The sequence below is a fragment of the Bactrocera tryoni genome, chromosome 4, assembly GCF_016617805.1.
Source record: "Bactrocera tryoni isolate S06 chromosome 4, CSIRO_BtryS06_freeze2, whole genome shotgun sequence".
Lineage (NCBI taxonomy): Eukaryota > Metazoa > Arthropoda > Insecta > Diptera > Tephritidae > Bactrocera > Bactrocera tryoni.
The window spans coordinates 14085806-14106533 of NC_052502.1; the positions used below are offsets into that span (position 1 = coordinate 14085806).

General features: G+C 35.7%; 1 protein-coding gene across 1 annotated transcript in view; it reads right to left on the bottom strand.

Annotated features, from left to right (window-relative positions):
* The window catches only part of LOC120776201 (rhophilin-2), a 126366-nt gene that overhangs the window by 97943 nt on the left and 7695 nt on the right, over positions 1-20728 (bottom strand). Inside the window, exon 2 of the mRNA XM_040106834.1 lies at positions 18865-19856. Within this exon, the coding sequence (XP_039962768.1) occupies positions 18865-18981 (117 nt within the window). The 5' untranslated portion in view covers positions 18982-19856. The remainder of the gene's footprint in view (positions 1-18864; positions 19857-20728) is intronic.

Genomic DNA, 20728 nt, shown 5'->3' on the forward strand with positions numbered 1-20728 from the left:
CGTTGCAACCAAAACAAGTGAAATCTCAGCTTGGAGTTATTGTTGCTGGCTAGAATGACAGCATTAGCATAACAAATGTTGGCGTGAGGCAGTTAGTCATTCAATTTTGGCTTGTGGGGCATTTTTGGGTTGAGAAGTGTTTGGAATAAAATTGTAAAAAATCTAGATATAAATGATCAGTGTGGCGAACTACGTCTGTCAAGTTTGATCTAAACTTTTACACACATCATCCCCAAGAAGCGGCTCATTTGTGGGAACCACAGATCGATTATAGCATATAGCTGTCATACAAAGTAAAAGATGAAAATCTAGTTCCTGTATGAAAAACTTTTTATTTGTGAAGAGTATTAAATTATTTAGAGTTGTAGACCTTTTTACCATAAATATATAGATTTTACTACTGTGGGCAAAAAATAGTAAGACTTTTTTAATTTCAAGCAAAACTCCATTTATCAGTGACATCTATGCCAAATGTCACATCAAAATATTTTTGATTGGTACTAATTATTCAAGAATCCATTGACGACTAACCACCACGCCGAGGACAGCCATCAACATCAACTTATGATCAACACGTCAATAAAACAAAGGAATTGATGCTTGAAAATCGACAATTGACAGTCAAAAATCTTACTTGCATCTTTAGAATATCGGAAGGATCAGTGAAAACCTTTTTGAAATATAATTTGGACCTAGGAAAAAGTGTTAGCACGATTGGTTCTAAAATCACTCAGTATTTTCGAAAAAACAGCATCGCGTTAACGTCTGTGAAACAATGCTTTCCAACTACCGGGATGTCATGAAACGTGTCATTACTAGCGATGAATTTTGGTTATATGCTTACGACCCGGAAACAGATATTCAATCGACCGAATATTGTGACAAAGGTTCGCCGATGCCAAAAAAACCAGGTCAAAACAGCACAAAAATCATGGCTATGTAGACAGTTTTCTATGATTAACGAGATGTGGTGCACTCCGTATTTCTTGCGACCGGTCAAACTTTCAACAAGAAATACTATTTAAGTGTTATGCGTCGTTTGCTTGAAGCTATTCGTAAAAAGAGGCCGTAATTATGGCCAACAACTCTTGGTTTTTGCACAACGATAATGCACCGTCGCATACTGCATTGATTCTTCGTGAGTTTCACGCCAAAATTTAACAGTATCTTTTTGAGATAAACCTTCGGCAAATTTCCATTAAATTTATTTCCCTTTAATTTATAATAATATTAAACTATTTTATTAATATTTTTTATGTCTTTTGCAAAATAAATTTTACTTATTTACTTCAGCTTCCAATAACTTTGCCCACCTTTTCAGTCATCGCAAGCAGCAAATAGCACGTACCAGTTATTTTATCACTTCTATTTTTGTCTCTGGCAGCGGCGCATTCCTCGAAAATTAAATTTAAATTTTTTGGCCTTTTTCCAACAGCAAACAGGTGCTTGCGTCTCGCATTGGTGCTACTTGTTTTCATCTCCGCGTGTACGACGACTTTCACCTATAAATGTGGCTATAGATTAGCAAGTCTGACTGCTCGCCTAAGCCATTACTGGCAACAGTTAGTCAGTTGGCTTTAATGGTCGCCACCAAGTTTGTATTTACAAATGCACACACCTTTGTGTACATAAGTACTGATGGTGGACAGACGGCCACGGCGCAGCGTGTAAGCATCGGCGACAAGCGACAGCCTACGGGCAAAACGCCCAAAAACTATTTACAACCGACCAACGACCAAAGCAACCAAGCGGAAAAGTGACTTTTTTGTGCATTTCAATAAAATCGATTGTTGCTTCGCTTGTCGCATAGTTCATTGCTTGCCTTTTTTATTTTAATGCACAAATTTACATTTAGACACACATACATACAAACTCGTAAAGCATTTTTTTACGATTTGCTCATGTTAATTACTGAAATATGGCAGGTGTAATGGATATGCTCGATTTGCTTTCAAATCACTTGTGCAGTGGCTGTTTCAATTACCAACACGCAATTCAAATATTGGCGAAGTATACCCAGTAGTTCTGAATAGTAGAATGAGTAGTCAGTTTCATAATTCAGATAGTTTGTTTCTATATTTCTTTTTGGTTTAATAATCTGTAATTTTCCGCAACAAAGTTGATCTTACTCCAATTTCAATAGTAAGATTTCATGAATAAAAGAATTACTAACCACATTAAAGTACTTGTAAGAGCTTGTTTTGAGTTGAGTTTTCAAAATGAATTTTTTATTTCCGAATCTGAACATCATTGTGCTTACATATATAACAGATTCACCTTTTAAATGGTGAAAGATCAAAAAACTATTCCTCTATTCTTAACCGCAGCATAATCAACAATGCTAGAAATCCAATAAAAGTTCTCATAACCTCCACAACTTTATCAATGAATTAAAACCTTAAGAAACAGACACTCTTCACAACTTCTTCGCAGATCCAAAAAAAAGATGAAGAAAATATATCGCTCATCATAGGAGAATGTGAGATCACTACACAGCCACAGTTGAAGTACCTTTGTGCAATAGTGGACTCCACGGAGACGAATTCGCGCGAATATAAAACTTATCAGAGACGTCTACCGAAGCAAAAAGAGAGCAGAGAATCAAAAGCATCGCAATGTGGCAGCAAGATTCATGAAAGGACGGTGGACCCACAGACTGATTCTGGACATACATTCCTGGATAGATAAACAACATGGAGACCTGGATTTCCACCTGACCCAAATACTCAGTGGCTATGGATGCTTTAGAACTACGTATAAAAATGTCGTCATGACTTTAGTCGATATTGTCCGACGTGTACACAGTGGATAGAACACTCTGAACACATACTCTATCATTGCCCTCGGTTTTCAAGTATAAGGATAAAGCTGAAAACCACACTTGGAGGTAATCTCATGGTGGGGAAATTTGACTGCACTTACAATAACAGAGGACACGCAAATACCTCTGTAACATAGAAAGGTGTTAGCGAAGCGGCAGCTCTAATTATGACAAGATCTTTCATTCATTCATTTACAACAGATTAGGCGTCCGTCAGTTGATAAAATAGAGGAGACATACATTTCTTCTTCTCTCCCATAAAGTAATACTTTGTCCAGTGGTACCGTGGGAGAGACATGAGGTGGGAGTAGGTTAGGTTTAGCGGATTAAAGTGCCGCACTCCGGCTTTCTATGGTTCCTCCTACTATAACAAAAAGAGACTCACACCCCTCCATAACAACAAACAACAGTTATGGTTGGCAATATGTGAAAGGAGCTTTTCAACCTTGTTGAGGTTTGAAATAATCTAAAACAGATTGTTATGATCAATTAAGATTTAGACTAAAGGTCAAATCGTTGTTTCTAGGCTCTTTAGAAAACTATTTTAGGCAGGCTGTAGATTGTGGGTAACGTCCGACCTAGTGAATTGAGTAGTTTAAAATCCGTTCTTACGATTGTCTACGTTACCACAAATACCACGATATTCATCTGGTAAAGTTCGCTACAATAACAGCAATAACAAACTTACTTAACAATGCAGACCACAAAAAATATAGGATTAAAACAACAACAACACATCTCTTCTGATAAAAAAAAACAGCTGCTTAGTCGATGACTAAATCTTTTAGATACTGTTTTTATAGAAAGTTCCATATAGAGTTAAAAATCTCTTTCGAAGGAAATTTATACTCACGAAGCCGACAGATTGCTGCGCTTTACCGTATGAGCCTTCTTCTTATTTTTAGCCACAATTCTAAAACATAAAACTATACCTTTTGAAGCCACGCTTCGGACACATGCGCATCCAAAGTGCCAATACGTCAAAGTGGTGGAGCTGAGACGCCACCGCGCCAACTATGCTTGTAACGTTTTCTATTTACAGAGTCAATCTACGCAATGTCGAGTGACTGCAGGGGAGTGAGCATGGAAATTTTGGTCAGATTGGTGTATGTGTAGCTATGCGAGCGTGTCAGGTGTATTTACAGTGCGTGTAAGTGTCAAACATTTGACTGGCTAAACAGGTGTTTCGAATTCCGGCACGCAATCTAAGATGTTTCTAAAATAAATAGAAATGGAAATATTCGAATTGAGAAAAGCAAAAGAAATCAAAAAAACACTAGTTGACTTGAACTAAAATAAAAAAGCTAAAAATTAAAAAAAAAATTAAGTGTTTTTGGCTTATTATTAAAAAAATTTTGTGAACTAGTAAAATGTGGTGAACTTTTCGAACAATATTAGTTCAAAAAACTTTTGCATTATCCATATTTTTTTTTTATAAAAATATAAAATCCATCTACAAAAATGCCCTATATGAAATAATTTCTAAACGTGTCACGATGTTTACAAATTTTATTTAAAAGGAATTCTAGTCTAGAAATTTGAAAAACTCTATAATTTTTTCATAATTCGATATTTAAGATTCTCTAAAAAGGTTTTCCAAAACTCAAATTGTTTCCAAAGTTCTAGCCGTTTTAGTGACTTGTCAACTGGACCGGTTTGAGTTGTGAACGAAACTCGTTTTTCTCCAAACTACTTTTTGAACGCGGTCCTAATGCTATTTCAAGTTCTAATCAGCCAATTTACTCTCTATATGAAGCAACAACAAAATGAAGTATTAGAACTCGTAAAAGAATCTATAAAGCTATATAGATGCATAGAAAATAATTGAGGCTTTGCTCTGCGTTCTATGGTCTATTGTTCCCTGTGCTATATCACATATGGTCACAAAGATCCAGCACTCTGAACAATTCCAGGAGTTTGCTGGGCGCGACTGAGGTGATGTGATCCTGGTTCACGTAGATGGAATCGAGGGCCTTGAGCCTGTTTCTACAAATTGGGCAATCTACAATCTAATGTTTTGGAGTTTCCTGTTCCATGTCGCAGAAGCGGCAATTTGGGCAAGAGACTATGCCCATGTTGGATAAGTGCTTCCTGAGCCTGCAGTGGTCATTATTGCGCGGGAAAGGAGACGGAATTTACCTCGGGGGAGGTTGAACATATCGCTAAACCTTGCAAGGTTGTACCCTCCCAGTAGTAGCTTGGCTTGGCACATTCCTGCTGCCTGTTGCCAGTACCGTTCGCTCCCCAATCTCCTCCATGCGGAGCAACTCATCCTTCCATCAATCTGGTAATCGCCGGCTACTCCGGTAAATTTCAAAAATCTGAATAATCGGTTTTAAGGGAGATATGTGCTATAATTATTCGATCTCGGCGATTACGATAAATCACCAATAGAATATCGAAATGCAGCTATGTATGTATTAAATTTTGTTCTAAGAAATTTTTTCAGGCTAAAGAACATTCGTTTGAAGGCGAGCTAAAATGAGAAGGCAAACCATCCCTCCCCAGGGTTGTACCCTGAGTTTGGGACCCGCCATGTAAGAAACCGCCCCAATGAAAAGCAAAACTGTTGTTTACTTCTATAAAAAAAATCCAAAACCGGACATTTTAATCACATCTCGTTAGTGCTCGGCATATCTTGTCATAAAATCCGCACACACCAGCACCGTACCCCTCCAGCCATTAGCCTACGTCACGCCACTGCACTGCCCTAACCATTTACATTATTTTCTTTAGTATGACTTACAGCAAATAATAAAACATTTTTCTACATAAACCAAACAAATTAACAACATTTTGCAAAAACAATTCGCCAGCAAATTGCCAATAAAAGTGCGAGTGAAAAACACTCGCTTCACAAACAGTGCCACAGACGCAAGTTAAAGTTGTAAAACAAAAACAAAACATAAACATAAAAATGCGAAAATATAGCACTAAAAAGCGCCACAAACAATGTTTTTAACAAATGTGAGTAGCTTTCACAAAATGCAACAAGTTGCAGCAGCGTAGTTGCAATGTAGCAAGAATGTGTGGCGGAGTGGAGACAACAAGTTTTGTTGTAGTATGCCGGCATTAAAGGCAAAAACAATTAAAAATAATTTCGCCGAATATATATGTAGATACCACTTTTTATATATATGGATTGATAACGGTAATTTTTCTACAAATTCACTTATGGTTATGAAATGCAAGCGCTTGGTTTAGGCCACACAGTCGTAGAATTAAATTTCATTCAACAAATCGTGGTGATTTATTGCTGATGGTTGAATGAAAACCGATTTGATTTATTTATAGAAGTGTATATCGGCACCTAAAATGCAAAATAACGTATCATCAAAAAAATCGAAATTAAGTTTTTTGTTGTTTACGATCCACTACATCACATTAAATATATGTAGCATTCAATTTCAGCTTCCGCTGTCAGATATAACCAATATATAATCTATATAACCATTTTCGCTATCAGATATAACCAACATATAACCTATATAACCATTTTCGCTATCAGATATAACCAATACATAACCATTATATAACCAAAACTCAATTTTTTTTTTCAATATGAGTGGTTTTATTATATCAGTATTCCTTCACCTATAAACTTATGAAAAATGATGTTACGTTATTCTGCATTTTAGGTAACGATATGTATATTACTATGATTTTTTTAATATCTTTCATCAGAAAAAAGCTGAGTCGGCGCTAAAATTTGCTGATAAACACTTATTTATACAATTAATCACGCATAAAAAATCTGCAAAAGTCAGTCACCGGCTAGGCTAGACAACAGGAAGAGAACCTGCCCTAAAATGGCTTATCTTTCCTTTATTATTATAATTTTTTTTGTTTTTGTTTTGGGCGAACAAGTGAAAATTTGTTATCTGATAAATGAGTACCTCTGCAGTGTGGCAATTATTTTTTTCACAACAACTAACTGCTGTATTTTAATATTTGTATACGTGTGTGTGAGTGTTTTATTGTTGTTGCCATGTCATAACTTAGTTTTCGTTTTATTTTTATGCTGCAAGCAAAACCAACAGAAAATTGCTTAAAAACTCTTTCGCCTGTGTTTTGTTTATTGTTGTTGCCTACTGTGCTTATTTCTTCAAACAATTATTTTTCAAACAAAACGGCTTAAGCATATGCGACGCAACCGTCGCCCCGCGCAGTTATATGCAAATCTCACCTGTATTTCAAGATACATGCGCCACGCACAAACATACCTACAGATATAAATACATACAAACATTTGCCTCATATGCATATAAATTTTGGTCTGAGCGCACTCGCTTGGACCCTCCGCTTTGCATTTGCATTTTTTCACAACCCGTTTTGCTGCTCATTTATGCTTAGGACCGCATAGTGGTGGCTGCTTTTCTTGGCCTGTTTGGCCGCTTTTTCGAAATCACTTAACATCAAGCAGCAGTCTCGGCTGTCGCCGTGTGTGACGAGACTATTGTTCCACGAGCTTTTGTCGACATTTTTCACTGTGATAACAGTTTGTTGTTGTTTTTTATTTGTATGGATTCCAATGGTGAAATGTGTAAATATTATCCAAAAATTTCTCTAAGACTGCATCTTCAATGCAAACCCATAACTGCATTAAGAGCGACGCATATTGAAGGGCTTGCCTCAGCTTTATTTATTACAAAAATACGGATTTTTGAAAAATGTTGTTTTAAGTTCGAGTTATTGAGCAAACTATACAATATTTTAAGACGCTTACAATTATAGGAAGTAGTATTAGCAGGAAATACGCAATATTTGCGTACCGGTATTATATACCTATTCTATAGTTAGTGTAGATCAATGATCTTCCAATGATCCTAGTGAAATTACTGACACCAACTGGAATTATTGAACTTTTTTCTACATTTGAGTCTTCGAAGACATCTCTACAATTTGAATTTGAAAGTATACTGATACTTCATAATTCTTTAGAGCATTTCAAAGTTATGCTTACTCTGATAAACGAAAGGTTCTCGCTCACTAGATTCCAAAGAGTTTTGCCGAAATGTCGCCTGAGACATACTTAGAAGTAACCCCGAATTTTTTGTTCAAAAAAAAAAAAAAAGAGACCACTCTGGGTGCAACGAAGCTATAATTCTTCATAAGTGTATTTCTTTTAGGAACTATATGGTGATTTTAGAGTGGGTCGATTTTTTCTATAAAATCGCTAATGTGGGAAATATTCTACGGCTCATTCTGAATAACTTTGCTTACCAATTGTGTCAAAAGCGGGTTTTAATTTTTAAAGTGAAGCTTAAAGTTCTTAAAGTGAATAAGAGATGGTATAGGAGATATGTGATATATATAACCGATTCCGACAAATGATCAATAGAATATCGAACAACTTATCTAATCCTTACTATGCAAACCGGGATTAGGTACCCGTTACAACAACAACAGAATATCAAAACGCGCGAACATATTAACTTTCAATCGGATATCTCAAAAACTGACGAAAAAATTCTTACAATCCCTAAAAACTTACGCCTTAAAAATCACTGGCTCGAAACCGGTTTTAGATCCATAGTCTCTTAAGCAAAGTTGCTCAAAATGATTCGTAGAACAATTCCCCATACACAATATGATGGAGATTATAGTAGTCCAATATCAGCGATTCCGACAAATAAGCAGCTTCTTGGAGAACTGCAAAATTTCATATCGATATCTCAAAAACTAAAACACTAGTTCGCGTATATACAGACAGATAGACGAACATAACTACATCGACTGAGCTTGTCAGGCTGATATATACTTTATAAGGTTTAATGGGCTTCGCGGAAGGTTGGTCAGCTCTGGGCCATCATCGGTATAGTAATTGATGATTATATTATAATACGTAGCAGGAGAGAGATGTAGGCCTTCGAACCATACTAAAGTAGTGGCATTAGTCAGATACACTGATTACTGCCGGATATAAAATGTTCGAACATTTAGTTTTATGGCCGAAGCGATATGAGGCCAGTATTAGTCAATTATGTTTGACGAAGATTTTCAGGTTTCGCTGTATTCTGCAAACTTTCTTTTGACCTTTGAAATATACTACATGGTTTGTCCGGAAAGTAATACGACTGATTTTCTTCCGCCGCGACTGTACTTCGGAGCGTGCGCGCACCGTCTGGATTTGTGGAGGGCGTTCCTAGCACCTGGAGAGTTAGTACAAACATTTTCGCTCGACGTGTTTCTGTCAGTAGTGCAAGCCGAAAATGCAGCATTCGTTAGAGCAGAGATATGCGATTAAATTCTATGTAAAACTCGGTAAATCTGTGGCTTAGTCAGATGTTGTAGTGCGTTTTGGTGGAACCAGGCCTTTTTGGAGGGCCGAGAAGAGTTTGTTGATGAAGACCGTGCTGGGAGACCTGCGACTTCGACAAATACCGACAATGTGACTAGTGTACGCAAAGTTTTGAACTCAGACCGTTGACTAAGTATTAGTTTAATTGTCCAGATCTAAATTTATCAGGACATTGTGAAGGAGCATTTAAACATACGCAAGGTGTAAGCGAAGATGGTCCCAAAAGTGGTCACTGACGACCAGAAATTGCGGCGAGCGGAAGTGTGCCAAGAAAATTTGAACATGTGTGAAAGTGACCCCCAATTTTTGAATCACGTAACCACAGGGGACGTGTCATGAATCTTTGAGTATTATCCCGATGAATGGCAAGCATTTTGAGAGGACAGAGGGGATACAAGTAGTATGCAACTCGGCTCTCAAGGCTATTCCGGAGAATGCCTTCCGCGACGCGTTCAATGCTTGGAAATCGAGCTGGCAGCACTGCATCGCCGCAGAATTTTTTGATTTTGAAAGTTTTTAAGGAATTGTAACGATTGTTTCAATATTTTTCTTTAATTAGACTCAGTTCTATTACTTTCCGGACAAACCCTGCATATAATTTGGAAAGTTGAACTCTCTCTTACCTCTAGCTTAGTCTCAATCTTAATTATAATTTCAGAAACTTTTTTTCTAAAGCTACCTCCAGTACTGGAATAAGTTTGAATATACGGTTTTCATATTTTATTAAAAGTTTACAAAAATGCTTTCTAAAATTTTTTGTGCTCTTTGGTTTACTCTTTTGATTATCAAAATAGTCTCTATTAAATATGTTAATTGTAATTACAGTTATTTCAAGTAGCTAATTTGTTAATAAAGAAATAACGAAATGACAAAATGAGAAAATAAGCAGCAGAAGAAAGTTCTAAAGCCGCGCAAATTAATTAAAGCGACATAAAGACATTTTAGTTTAGCGCTGAAGCACAGTACAACTACAAGAACAAAAGCAAATATCACAAGTATTTTTAACTATTTAATGAGTACTGTGTTGTTTTCATATTTTTTAGCGTTATTTCTGTTAATAATTTTGTCACGCAACGACGAATAAAGAACAAAGCGAAATTGCGCTAAAAAATCATAAAAAAATATTTCACACAAACATATTCTATATAGCATTGCCAAAGAATAAAGAGTGGCCAACTACAAAGTGTTTGTCGTAAAAAGTAGCGACACAGTGAAAATATAAGAATCACACACACAAATACATTTACAAAGTGATAAAGAATGAGCAACAACAATTTCATATACCAACCAAAAATTATGATTTAATGGCAGCACGACGGTCTGCAAGTCGCCCGCAAACGCCAAAGCAACTACCAAAAATTTGTTAAAAACAACAATAACCACAACTACCAAACTTAGTGGCTAATGCAAGACAATTAGTGCAGTTGTGTGTTTGTTGTTGTGCTACGCGTCGCTTGCTGCACGCACACGAAAGTGGGCATCACGTAATTTCGGTGTTCGGTGCGCGGTGTTTATGTTATCATAATTACGGTGTGAAGTCGCTCAAAGTTGGTGATGCGTTGCAGAGGAGCAGCGTTTCGGAGAGCAAAAACAATAAGAAAATTAAAAGCAATGCAATATTTTTCCCAAAAGCAGTAAAATGGTCAAAAAGATTGCCGGCGAATTTGAGAAGATTTTGAGAAGACACCAGATATACTGGGAAAATACATGTACATATGTGCGTGTGTGTGTGTATTGGGTACGCTGGTCAACTGCGCATAAGTAAATTAGTGTCAATAACCGAGTTACATACATACATACACACGGAGGTGCTTAGCATTAATAATACTTAAGAAGAGGGTGAAATGTGCTTGAAGGTGATGTTGAAGCATTGACCTGGCGGTAAGAGTAGACCCGCAAGGCAACCTGGAATAATTTTGGAAAATTAAGAAAAAGTACTACGTAAATGATGAGCTTCAAATTCACAAATTTTCCTTGATATAAATCGTCAGTATTTTATTTAAATTTGCGCCGATTTTAAAATTATCACAATTTTTATTTGCGCCGATTTTTACAATGATCAGTCGACAATTTCTTAGATGTAGACACTATTGAGTTGTTTGAAAAAAGGTACTGTATCATTGTTGCCTACATTTAGGCACATATGCAGATTTTAGCCAAGTCACATACCTATTTTTAGAAGAAGTTACATTGCAGAGGGTTGAATATAAAAAAAATACTCTTCACAAATAAAAAAAAAGCATAAAAAACTTGATTTGGATAGATCAGTTTGTATAACAACTATATTATATAGTGATTTGATCTGAAATTGGAGTTATCACTGTTACTTTGGACAATAACCCATGCCAAATATCGTGAAAATATCTAGTCAAATCAATAATTTCTTTATGCAAGGAGTTGATTTTGAATGATCAGTTTGTATAGCAGCTATATTATTATGAGAGAGCACTACGTAAATGACGACCTTCAAATTCACAATTTTCCCTTGATTTAAATCGTCAGTATTTAATTAAATTTTCTCCGATTTTTGCAATGATCATTCGACAGTTTCTTAGATGTAAGCACCATTGAGTTGCTTGTGGTTAAAAATGTACTGAAACATTGTTGCCTACATTTAGGATTCATATTTAAAATTTAGCCAAGTCACACACCTAACTTTTTTGAAAGAAGTTGCAATTCAGTGGATTGAATATAAAACAAATACACTTCAAAAATAAAAAAAAGCATAAAAAAATTGATTATAATAGTCCTATCTGAATAATTTGTGTGGAGATTGCTTCCTTGTCTTGGACAATAACCCTTGCCGAATTTCGTGAAGATATCTCATCAAGTCAAAAAGTTGTTCATACAAAGACTTGATTTCGAACGATCAGTTTGTGTTTCACTAACGATAACCTGAACCCACTACCAAAAACTTCATATAGACATTGTATGTTCCTACAGGTTAACTCTCCAACACGCACATAACCAAACCATAAATGCCACAGAGATTTATATACCGGCATGGATTTAACTCGGCTTTGTTTTCTGGACGCATCAAATACGGGAAAAATGTGCTAGTAATTTGACTCAGAGAATTTTTTTTATTTTTCAGAATTTTAACTGCCAAGAGGCACACGCATAATGACGCAGTTTGGCTTTTCACAAAAGGGTCAATGAATCATGTAGTTTGTCGCCGGGCATCAACACCAACAGCAACACGAACACCAGCTGCGTTAATAGCAGCGATGCGGCTCACAAAAGTGTTTAAGACCCTTATAGGAGTTATACGAATAGGCAGCAGGCAAAGTAGTTGTCTGTTGACTGCTGGTTGTTGGCGTTTATTGTTGTTGTTGCGCTACTGTTCTTATGCCCATCACCGTAACCGAGACAGTGAATGAGTTCTGAAGTTACCCGTTGGCCGTCAAGTGGGTGCCACACTTGAAAGCACTTCACCAGCTCACACACACACTCACACACTCTCCCTCCAAACTGTCTCCGCGGCAGCAGGAAGACACCTACAGTATTGTTTTCATGTTTGTTTTGTATTTTCGTATTTTTATTTAATTGCGTTTTCTTACTTGCAACAAGTGCGATTCTTTTCACTTGCCAGTTCTTACGCTTCAGCGCCCGTTGGTGCTTCTTAAAATTAAGGAAATGCTTAATAAGTGTATAAATAACTCGGAAGAGCAACAATGTGCATTTTAAAACTTTATAATTAGTATTGGGTGGTGCCTTACCGGCAATTGCGCGCATGCGCAGACGGAACTCGTCATTAGCATATGTAATATATGATTCCCTCTTGGCGTGTACGAGTGTAAATAAAGTTTGCAAGTGCATAATTATGTTTTCATGTTCTGAAACAATCGTACTCATACTTTCTAGTACTTGTCTTCATACAGATATATCCCTAAAACACCCAGCATGCATTTCTTGTAAGTGTTTTTCTAGATTTAATTGTCTGCGGTTATGCTTGGCAGCGTTTGCGCTGAAGCGTTCATCCGTACTATATAAAAAAGGGAACCTTTTTGCGAAATTACTATGAAATGTCCAAGAAAAACATTTAAAGTCATTTTAAGTGAAAAAAAAAGTTTTGCAAAGAATAACACAGAAGCGCAAGTATTATCGTCTTGAGTGTCTAAGCTCTTAACGAATGGTTTCATGGCACTTAATATTGAAAAAAAAATATCTATAGGTAAAATTAAGAATTTTCTTTAAAATTAAAATTCAAAAATGTATTTTTTTTTTTGCAATAAATTTTCCAATATTTTATTCATCATATTATATTTGTTGTCGATGGAAAAATTTGTCTTTACCTCATCTTCATTATAAATAAATTAAATATTTTAATTCAGAGATACTTATGTTTTTAATACAAAAAATTCAAATAAATATTTTTTGAAAATTCTAGCTTTTTATATCGCGATCAAGATGAAATTCGGTGAAGTTGAAAAAAAGTTACAGCTGTTCAAAAATAAGTAAAAATGGTGAAGAAATTCGCTATATTTTGAAGTTTTTGTATAAAAAAGGGAAGAATGCCACACAACGAAATTTGTGAAGTTTTCGGAGATGATGCTGTATCAGTTCGTATAGCACTACAATGGTTTGCTCGCTTCCGTTCTCGAAATTTCGATGGGAAAGATGCAGCTCACTCTGGTCGACCTATCGTTGAAAGGGTCGATGAAATTATGGAACATATTGACCAGGACCGTCACATAAGCAGCTATGACATCGCTAAAGAACTTAACATTCATCATCAAACGGTTTTGAACCATTTAAAAAAGGTTGGCTACAAACAGAAGCTCAATGTTTGGGTACCACATGAATCGTCTGTGAAAAATGTAATGGACCGAATTAACATCTGCAATTCTTTGCTGAAACGAAATGAAATCGAACCATTTCTGAAGTGAATGGTAAAAGAAGATAAAAAGCGGATAAAATACGACAATAATGTGCGAAAAAGATTATAGTCCAAGCGTGGTGAAGCTCAACAAATGGTCGCAAATCCAGGATTGAGGACTAGAGAGGTTATGCTGAGTGCTTGGTGGGATCGGAAAGGAATCATCCTCTATGAGCTGCTCCAACCTGGTCAAACGATTGATTCTACATTTTACTGTCAACAACTAATGAGATTGAAGCAAGCAATCAAAAAAAAGGCTAGAACTTTTCAACAGAAAGGGTTTCGTCTTCCATCAGGAACGCTAGATCACACACATCTTTGATGACTAGGCAAAAACTGGGAGAGCTTGGCTGGAAAGTGTCGATGATCCACCATATAGCCCTGACCTTGCACCATCGGACTACCATTTGTTACGGTCAATGCAGAACTCCTTAATGGAGTAAAGTTGGCTTCAAGAGAAGCATGTGAAAATTACTTGCCACAGTTTTTCGCCGAGAAACCAGAAAATTTTTACACTAATGGAATAATGTCTCTAGCAGAAAAATGGCAAAAAGTGGTACATAATTGATTCATTCAAGTTCATTAAAAATGAAAACGAGATAAGTTGAAGTTTGACTAGAAATACGAAAAGACTTTTTCGACTACCTAATATTAAATTTACACGAAGGTTGTGGATCCTAAAAGAAAACAGTGAAGACCTTATAAAGTATAAATATATATACACACAGAAATTATAGGGCAAGAGAGCTCGGCATCTATCGCGAGTCCGGTCCAATGATTTTGGTGGATATTTTGTGTATGAAACGTGTTCTTGCTGGACTCGTTCCGACAAAGCCGACTTTTTTCAAAAAGTGTACCGCAAACAGGTCCCTTTGGACATGCTTGCTCGTGCGAATTCCGATCCCACATTCATAGAGAGCTTTATAACTGGAGAAGAGACATGAGCAAACAAGTCAGCAATCATCGGAATGGAACCCGACTAGAAAAATCGTTCAAGTTAAGATTGTTATCGATAACCTTTTATGAAATATCGAAAAGAAATACCTACATTGAAATACTAGGTTTAAAATGAATGTTTTTAAATTAAAACACAAAATTTTATCTTGACTTATGGATAATATTTTAGTGTTAATGGGCGATAACAGTTGCTTTGCTGGGTCATATGAGCGAATTATCTCAAGAATATTGCATTTTATGTTTCATTAATAGAAAATTATTTCCTAAAATATACTTCAGCGGCTTTTGTACTCATAAAATTATTTAAAGACACATTTCCATACAGGAAACCATAATATCAAATCAAAAATAGTACAAATATCTTAGAAAAATATTATTCAATTCAAATCACCAAGGAAGTAACAAGTTATAAAAGATATACATAAGCTTATGGATTCATATATTTCAATTAAACATAGAACTGAAGTATATTTATACCACATCTTTTCATAACATCGTCACACTCTTGGAAAACGGCAACAGTATTTAAGACAGCTGATAAAAGTGTGCTTTATCAAAAATTATTTTATTCACAAAAAATAAATAAATGAAATATATTTTATTCTCTAAACAAGTTTTTTTCCAAAATCAACTGCTACAACCTGTTTGGTGTTGCCTAAAAACCACCTCAAGTATTTTAATTACACATTTATATACAAAAGTGCACTGCCGACTATCAAATCTGTAAATACCCCAAAATCATTCATGCGGCTGTTAATCGGGCGGACGCGAAACCACAACATTAAATATATAAATATATACATACTTGATTCTTAAATATATTTATGGTGTATATGGTTCGTCAGATCAAAATCATTTGCTGCTGAACAAAATAGCTAACAATAAAAACAAAGCCACCAATGAACAACAAAAACATAAATACAGTATACATGAACCTGCATACCTTATATACAAACACACAAAATACTATATATATATATATATATGTATGTATGCACAAAAGTATATACTTGACATGTGAATGTTCAGTACAATCACAAAGACTGGTTTTTCGGTGGAGATAAAAAGCCCCACAGACTGGCTGACTGGCAGGCTGGCTCGCAGGCCAAGCGTACCAACCAATACTTTTAGACTCAGCTCGCCATTGGAAACTGAAATGAATTTAAAATAACAATAATAAAAACAAAATGCGCGTTCATGGCGGAAAAATAGTGAGTGGCACATTTTTTGTTGTTGCACACATCAAAACTTCAATCGCCTGCTGCCACCAAAAGCGCATAAAATGTGGAGCTGAAAACGGTGAATGAATGAAGTGTACAACTCTCGATTCCTCGCGTATTACGTTTATTGGTGTTTAGTGAAAGGGAAAGTGCGATTATTACTATTATTAGTACTGTTAATGTTTTTCTTTTATTTTATTTCAATTGTATAATGTAGACTTAGACTTAAGTGAGTATAGGAAATAGGCTAGAACAAGTAGTTAGCACATGGCACTTTTGCGAATTTTACGCGGAGACACTCACCAATGGGTTGGAGTGAGAAGGCAAGCATATGCTTTGTGTGTAAATATATTTTTAATGTTAATGAAAGTGTGTACAAATTTGTATACTAAATTTTATATAATCAGTTCTTAACGTTTCATTTACAAAATCCTGGTATAATTATGTGGGCAAAAAATAGTAAGACACTTTAATTTAAATTACGCACGGAAACCCATTCATCAAACAATTTTTTTTTTAGTTAGGTACATATGTCAGTCAGGGACATCTATGCCAAATGTCAGTTCAAAATAATTAGTGCTTAGTATACGCATTCTGAAGTACATTAAGTGCATTCGTCGATTTTTTACGATGAATGAAATTATTCAACATAGAAATTCCATTAAATTATTTTGTGCGGAATTAAATTTCTGGTCCTTTAATCTTCAGAATGTTAGAAAAGGCCTTCGGTGATAATTGTTTGTTGCCACCAAGTGTTTTTGATTGGTACAAACTATTCAAAGAGAGTCGAGAACGCGTTGACGGGAGACCACGTCCAGGGCGGTCATCAACATCAACTGATAATCAATACGTCAATATAATAAAATAAAAGATTTGATATCTGAGAACCGACGATTAACAGTCAAAGCTGATGCTGGCATCGTTGGAATATCGGAAGGATCAGTGAAAACCATTTTGAAAGATCATTTGGGCCTAAGAAGAAAAGTGGAAGCACGATTGATTTCAAAATCACTAAATTTTTTACGAAAAACAGAGTCGCATTAACGTCGTGAAACAGTGTTTTCCCACTACCGAACACATTGTTACTTGCTATGAGTCTTGGATCTATGGTTACAACCCGGAAACAGACGATCAATCGGTCGAATATCATAGCAAAGGTGAGCCGAAACCCAAAAAAAGACGTCAAAACAGGTCAACAATGACGGTTATGTAGACAGTTTTCTTTGATTATCGAGATGCGGAGCACTCCGAATTCCTTCCGACTGGCCAAACTGTCAACAGGGAATCCTATTTGAGTGTTATGCGTCGTTTGCGCGCAGCTATTTGTAAAAAGAAGCTGGTATTATGGGCCGTAAACTCTTGGTTTTGTACCACGATAATGCACCGTCGCCTAATTTAGCTCCGTAAAACTTCTAGCTATTCAGCAAACTCAAACGACCGCTCCGGGGAAACCGGTTTGAGGCTATTGAAAACATTAAACGTAAATCGCTACGCGCATTGATGGTTATTCCGGAAATTGACTTTAAAAACTGTTTCGAGAATTGGAAAAACATTTTCACAATTGTACTGGGGACGACATAGATTTTGAAGAATAAATTAAGAATTTTAAAATTATGAACAAAGTCTTACTATTTTTTGCCCACAGATATATAGAACTATGTATATTGTTATCATGTATATTTTTTATCGCCGGAAACTTTTCTATTAAAAGTGACAGCGCGTCTTTACCCCAAAAAATCTACTAGGCTTGAGCACAAGGTCAAAATTCTTAAGATAACAGCTCCAATGGACCTTAGTTAATCAAATTGTCCGGGAGAGTTACGAACTGTTGTACATTAGAGGTTATAATAATGTTCAGAATATATATTTCGACGCACTTTGACTAACTATTTACATGTGGTTCTCAAGGGATGGTGTCAATCTATTCTCGATTTGTTCCCTTTCCAATGAGAATGAAGTTAGCTGTGGTTTTCCAATATTCACTCGAATGTTAAAGCAGTTAGTTTTAGATTTAGGCAGACTGCTCATAGATGTACGATGCACATTTATACTTCAACTGAAAGTACTTAGAGAATTTCACATACGCAATTGTAATTATATTTCTGTAGTCTAAAATGAAATTACTCAACTTGAAATAGTCTCGATGCACTTGCTGATAGTAAAATGAAGTATGAAATATTTACTTTAGAAAATTAATAAATTAATTTAGAAATCGTCGAAGAATGAAATGAAGTATAATTTGTTTATTATACAACATGCATGCTTCCTCGTTCATAATTTTTAATCAAATATTTTTTTTTTAATTTCAATATATTTAGAATTTGTTTAAAAATCAAATATGAAATTAAAATTTAGTCCAAGACCAAAAAAATAAAAAATGGGTGGTTAACCCACTTACTACGCTCTACAATCATTTTGCCACTATTTCTTATAAATTGTACGTAAACTTTTTCATATGTGATTGCAATCACTTTTTAATAATGATTAATGAACGATAATTACGAAAAACTTTTTCTAATCGAAATACATTCAATCGATTATTATTGTTCTTCCTGCAGTTTAATTGCTATTCAAATTACAAACACTCACACACATATGGGTTTAAGCAAAAAATTCCTTTCCCAAAACTCAAATACATACATATGCACATATACAGCATTGAGTATGTTTAAAAAGTGAAACTCACCCGTACGAAACTGAAAGATAAATTGGCATCTGAGTTGTTGCTGTTGCTGTTGGCGCTGCTGCCGCTGCCGCTACTGTTGGCCGTATCGGCGGTGCTGCTTGAAGATGTGTTATCCATGTTACTGCTGTTTTTGTGTTTGTTAGTACGCTCGCACAGTACGGTTGGCGAAGATGCTGTTATCTGCGCACCAACACAGTTATGTTGTTCTGTTGGCGCTATGAAGTATTAAAGAGCCAATACTCGTACAAACAAAAACAAAAAAATCGCGTGCAGAAGCAAGTAACTGCGCGTATTTAGCTTAAGTTGTTGTTGTTGTTAATTTTATATTTCTTTTGTTTTTCGTGTTGTGCGAAAGCAGATACCTCGAAGTTCCGCAATGGACGTTGGTTTTTCACTCTCACTCGCGCACCTGTTCACGGCTTCCTCGTTACTGCAAGTATTTCATGCACACGCACGCACACTTTCACAGCTACTCACACACACACATATGTACATTCAGCAGCCGCTGGCAAATGCATGCTTGGGTATGTGTTGAGCGATAAAAATATTCACTTTCAGCGTGTTGCACAGCAGTTGCAATTTTTTCAGCTTTCTTTGCTTTGCCGTTAGAAAAGCAAAACAACTGTTACTTGCTTATTTCTGCACTGAAAACTCACTTAATTCTCGTTTTCGATTTTGTATTTTTTTTTTGTTATTTCTAATTTTCATTAATATGTACACATGCACCGATTTTTAATTACTTTCCATTAATTTGCACAAAATCAAGCACAAACACAAGAGCTGAGCTCTGGAAGACCGAAAAACATGCTGTGGAACCGCGGAAACTCGCACGAAGCGGTCTAAACACGATAGTGTTGCGTGAGACTTTTGAAAATTTTGTTGTTTTGCGGCTTTTCTTGTTTGCCAATTTGTTAATTTCTTCCGATTGGAATTAATAGCAACGGTATTTCATGTTTTAAGCTGAAACACAAGCGGATGTTTGTTCTTATTGCCTGAGTTGGAAAATAAAATAAAAAGAATTTAATTAGATTAAATAAAATATATATATATATATATACATATATTTACTTATAGAATGTTTGTTATAAAAAAAATTAATATAAAGTATATACTCCTTATATACATAACTAATATTTTAAGCTACATAAGCAAAAATAAATTGCCGACCGCGTTAGTTCAACGAAACAACAATGATTTAACTGAGTAGTTGGGCTGCGTAATTAAATTGAAAGAGGAAGGAACAAATAAAGCTTTATCGCCTTGGTGGTCAACAATAGACTGAATTAGTTAATGTAATATAAATATAATTAGGCACAATGATTAATCTTATACTAATAATTGAGTCACAAAAAGAGTGACAAAAACTCTTTCTTTATGTTGATGTGTACATATGTAGACATGCATACGTATATATGTACATATGTAGGTATATACAAATGATTTTTTTGGGAGCATTATGCTTGTACAATGCATATAAACTTAACATAACTTAGTAACCGACAGGAGTCATGCTCGAAAATTCTTCGAAAAGATGATTCACAATGATTGACAATTCTCCCACCTTCTGAGAAGCAGTGAAATCATAACACCAGGAGATGGTGAACCCGATTCCCCAATCGATTTTGATAAAACTGACGCTCCATTGCCCGACCATGAAGAAGTTCGAATGGCAGTACTCGTCTGAAGGCTATTCAAATACGGAGGCGAAGAACTGATAAGAAGCATATATCAGCTTCTTTATAGAATAGGCCGGAGCATGCCCGAAGATTGGAATTTAGGTGTGCTCTACCCAATCCACACAAAGGCAGACCCCACAATCTGCGCCAACTACCGTGGGATAAGTCTCCTCGACATCGCATATAAG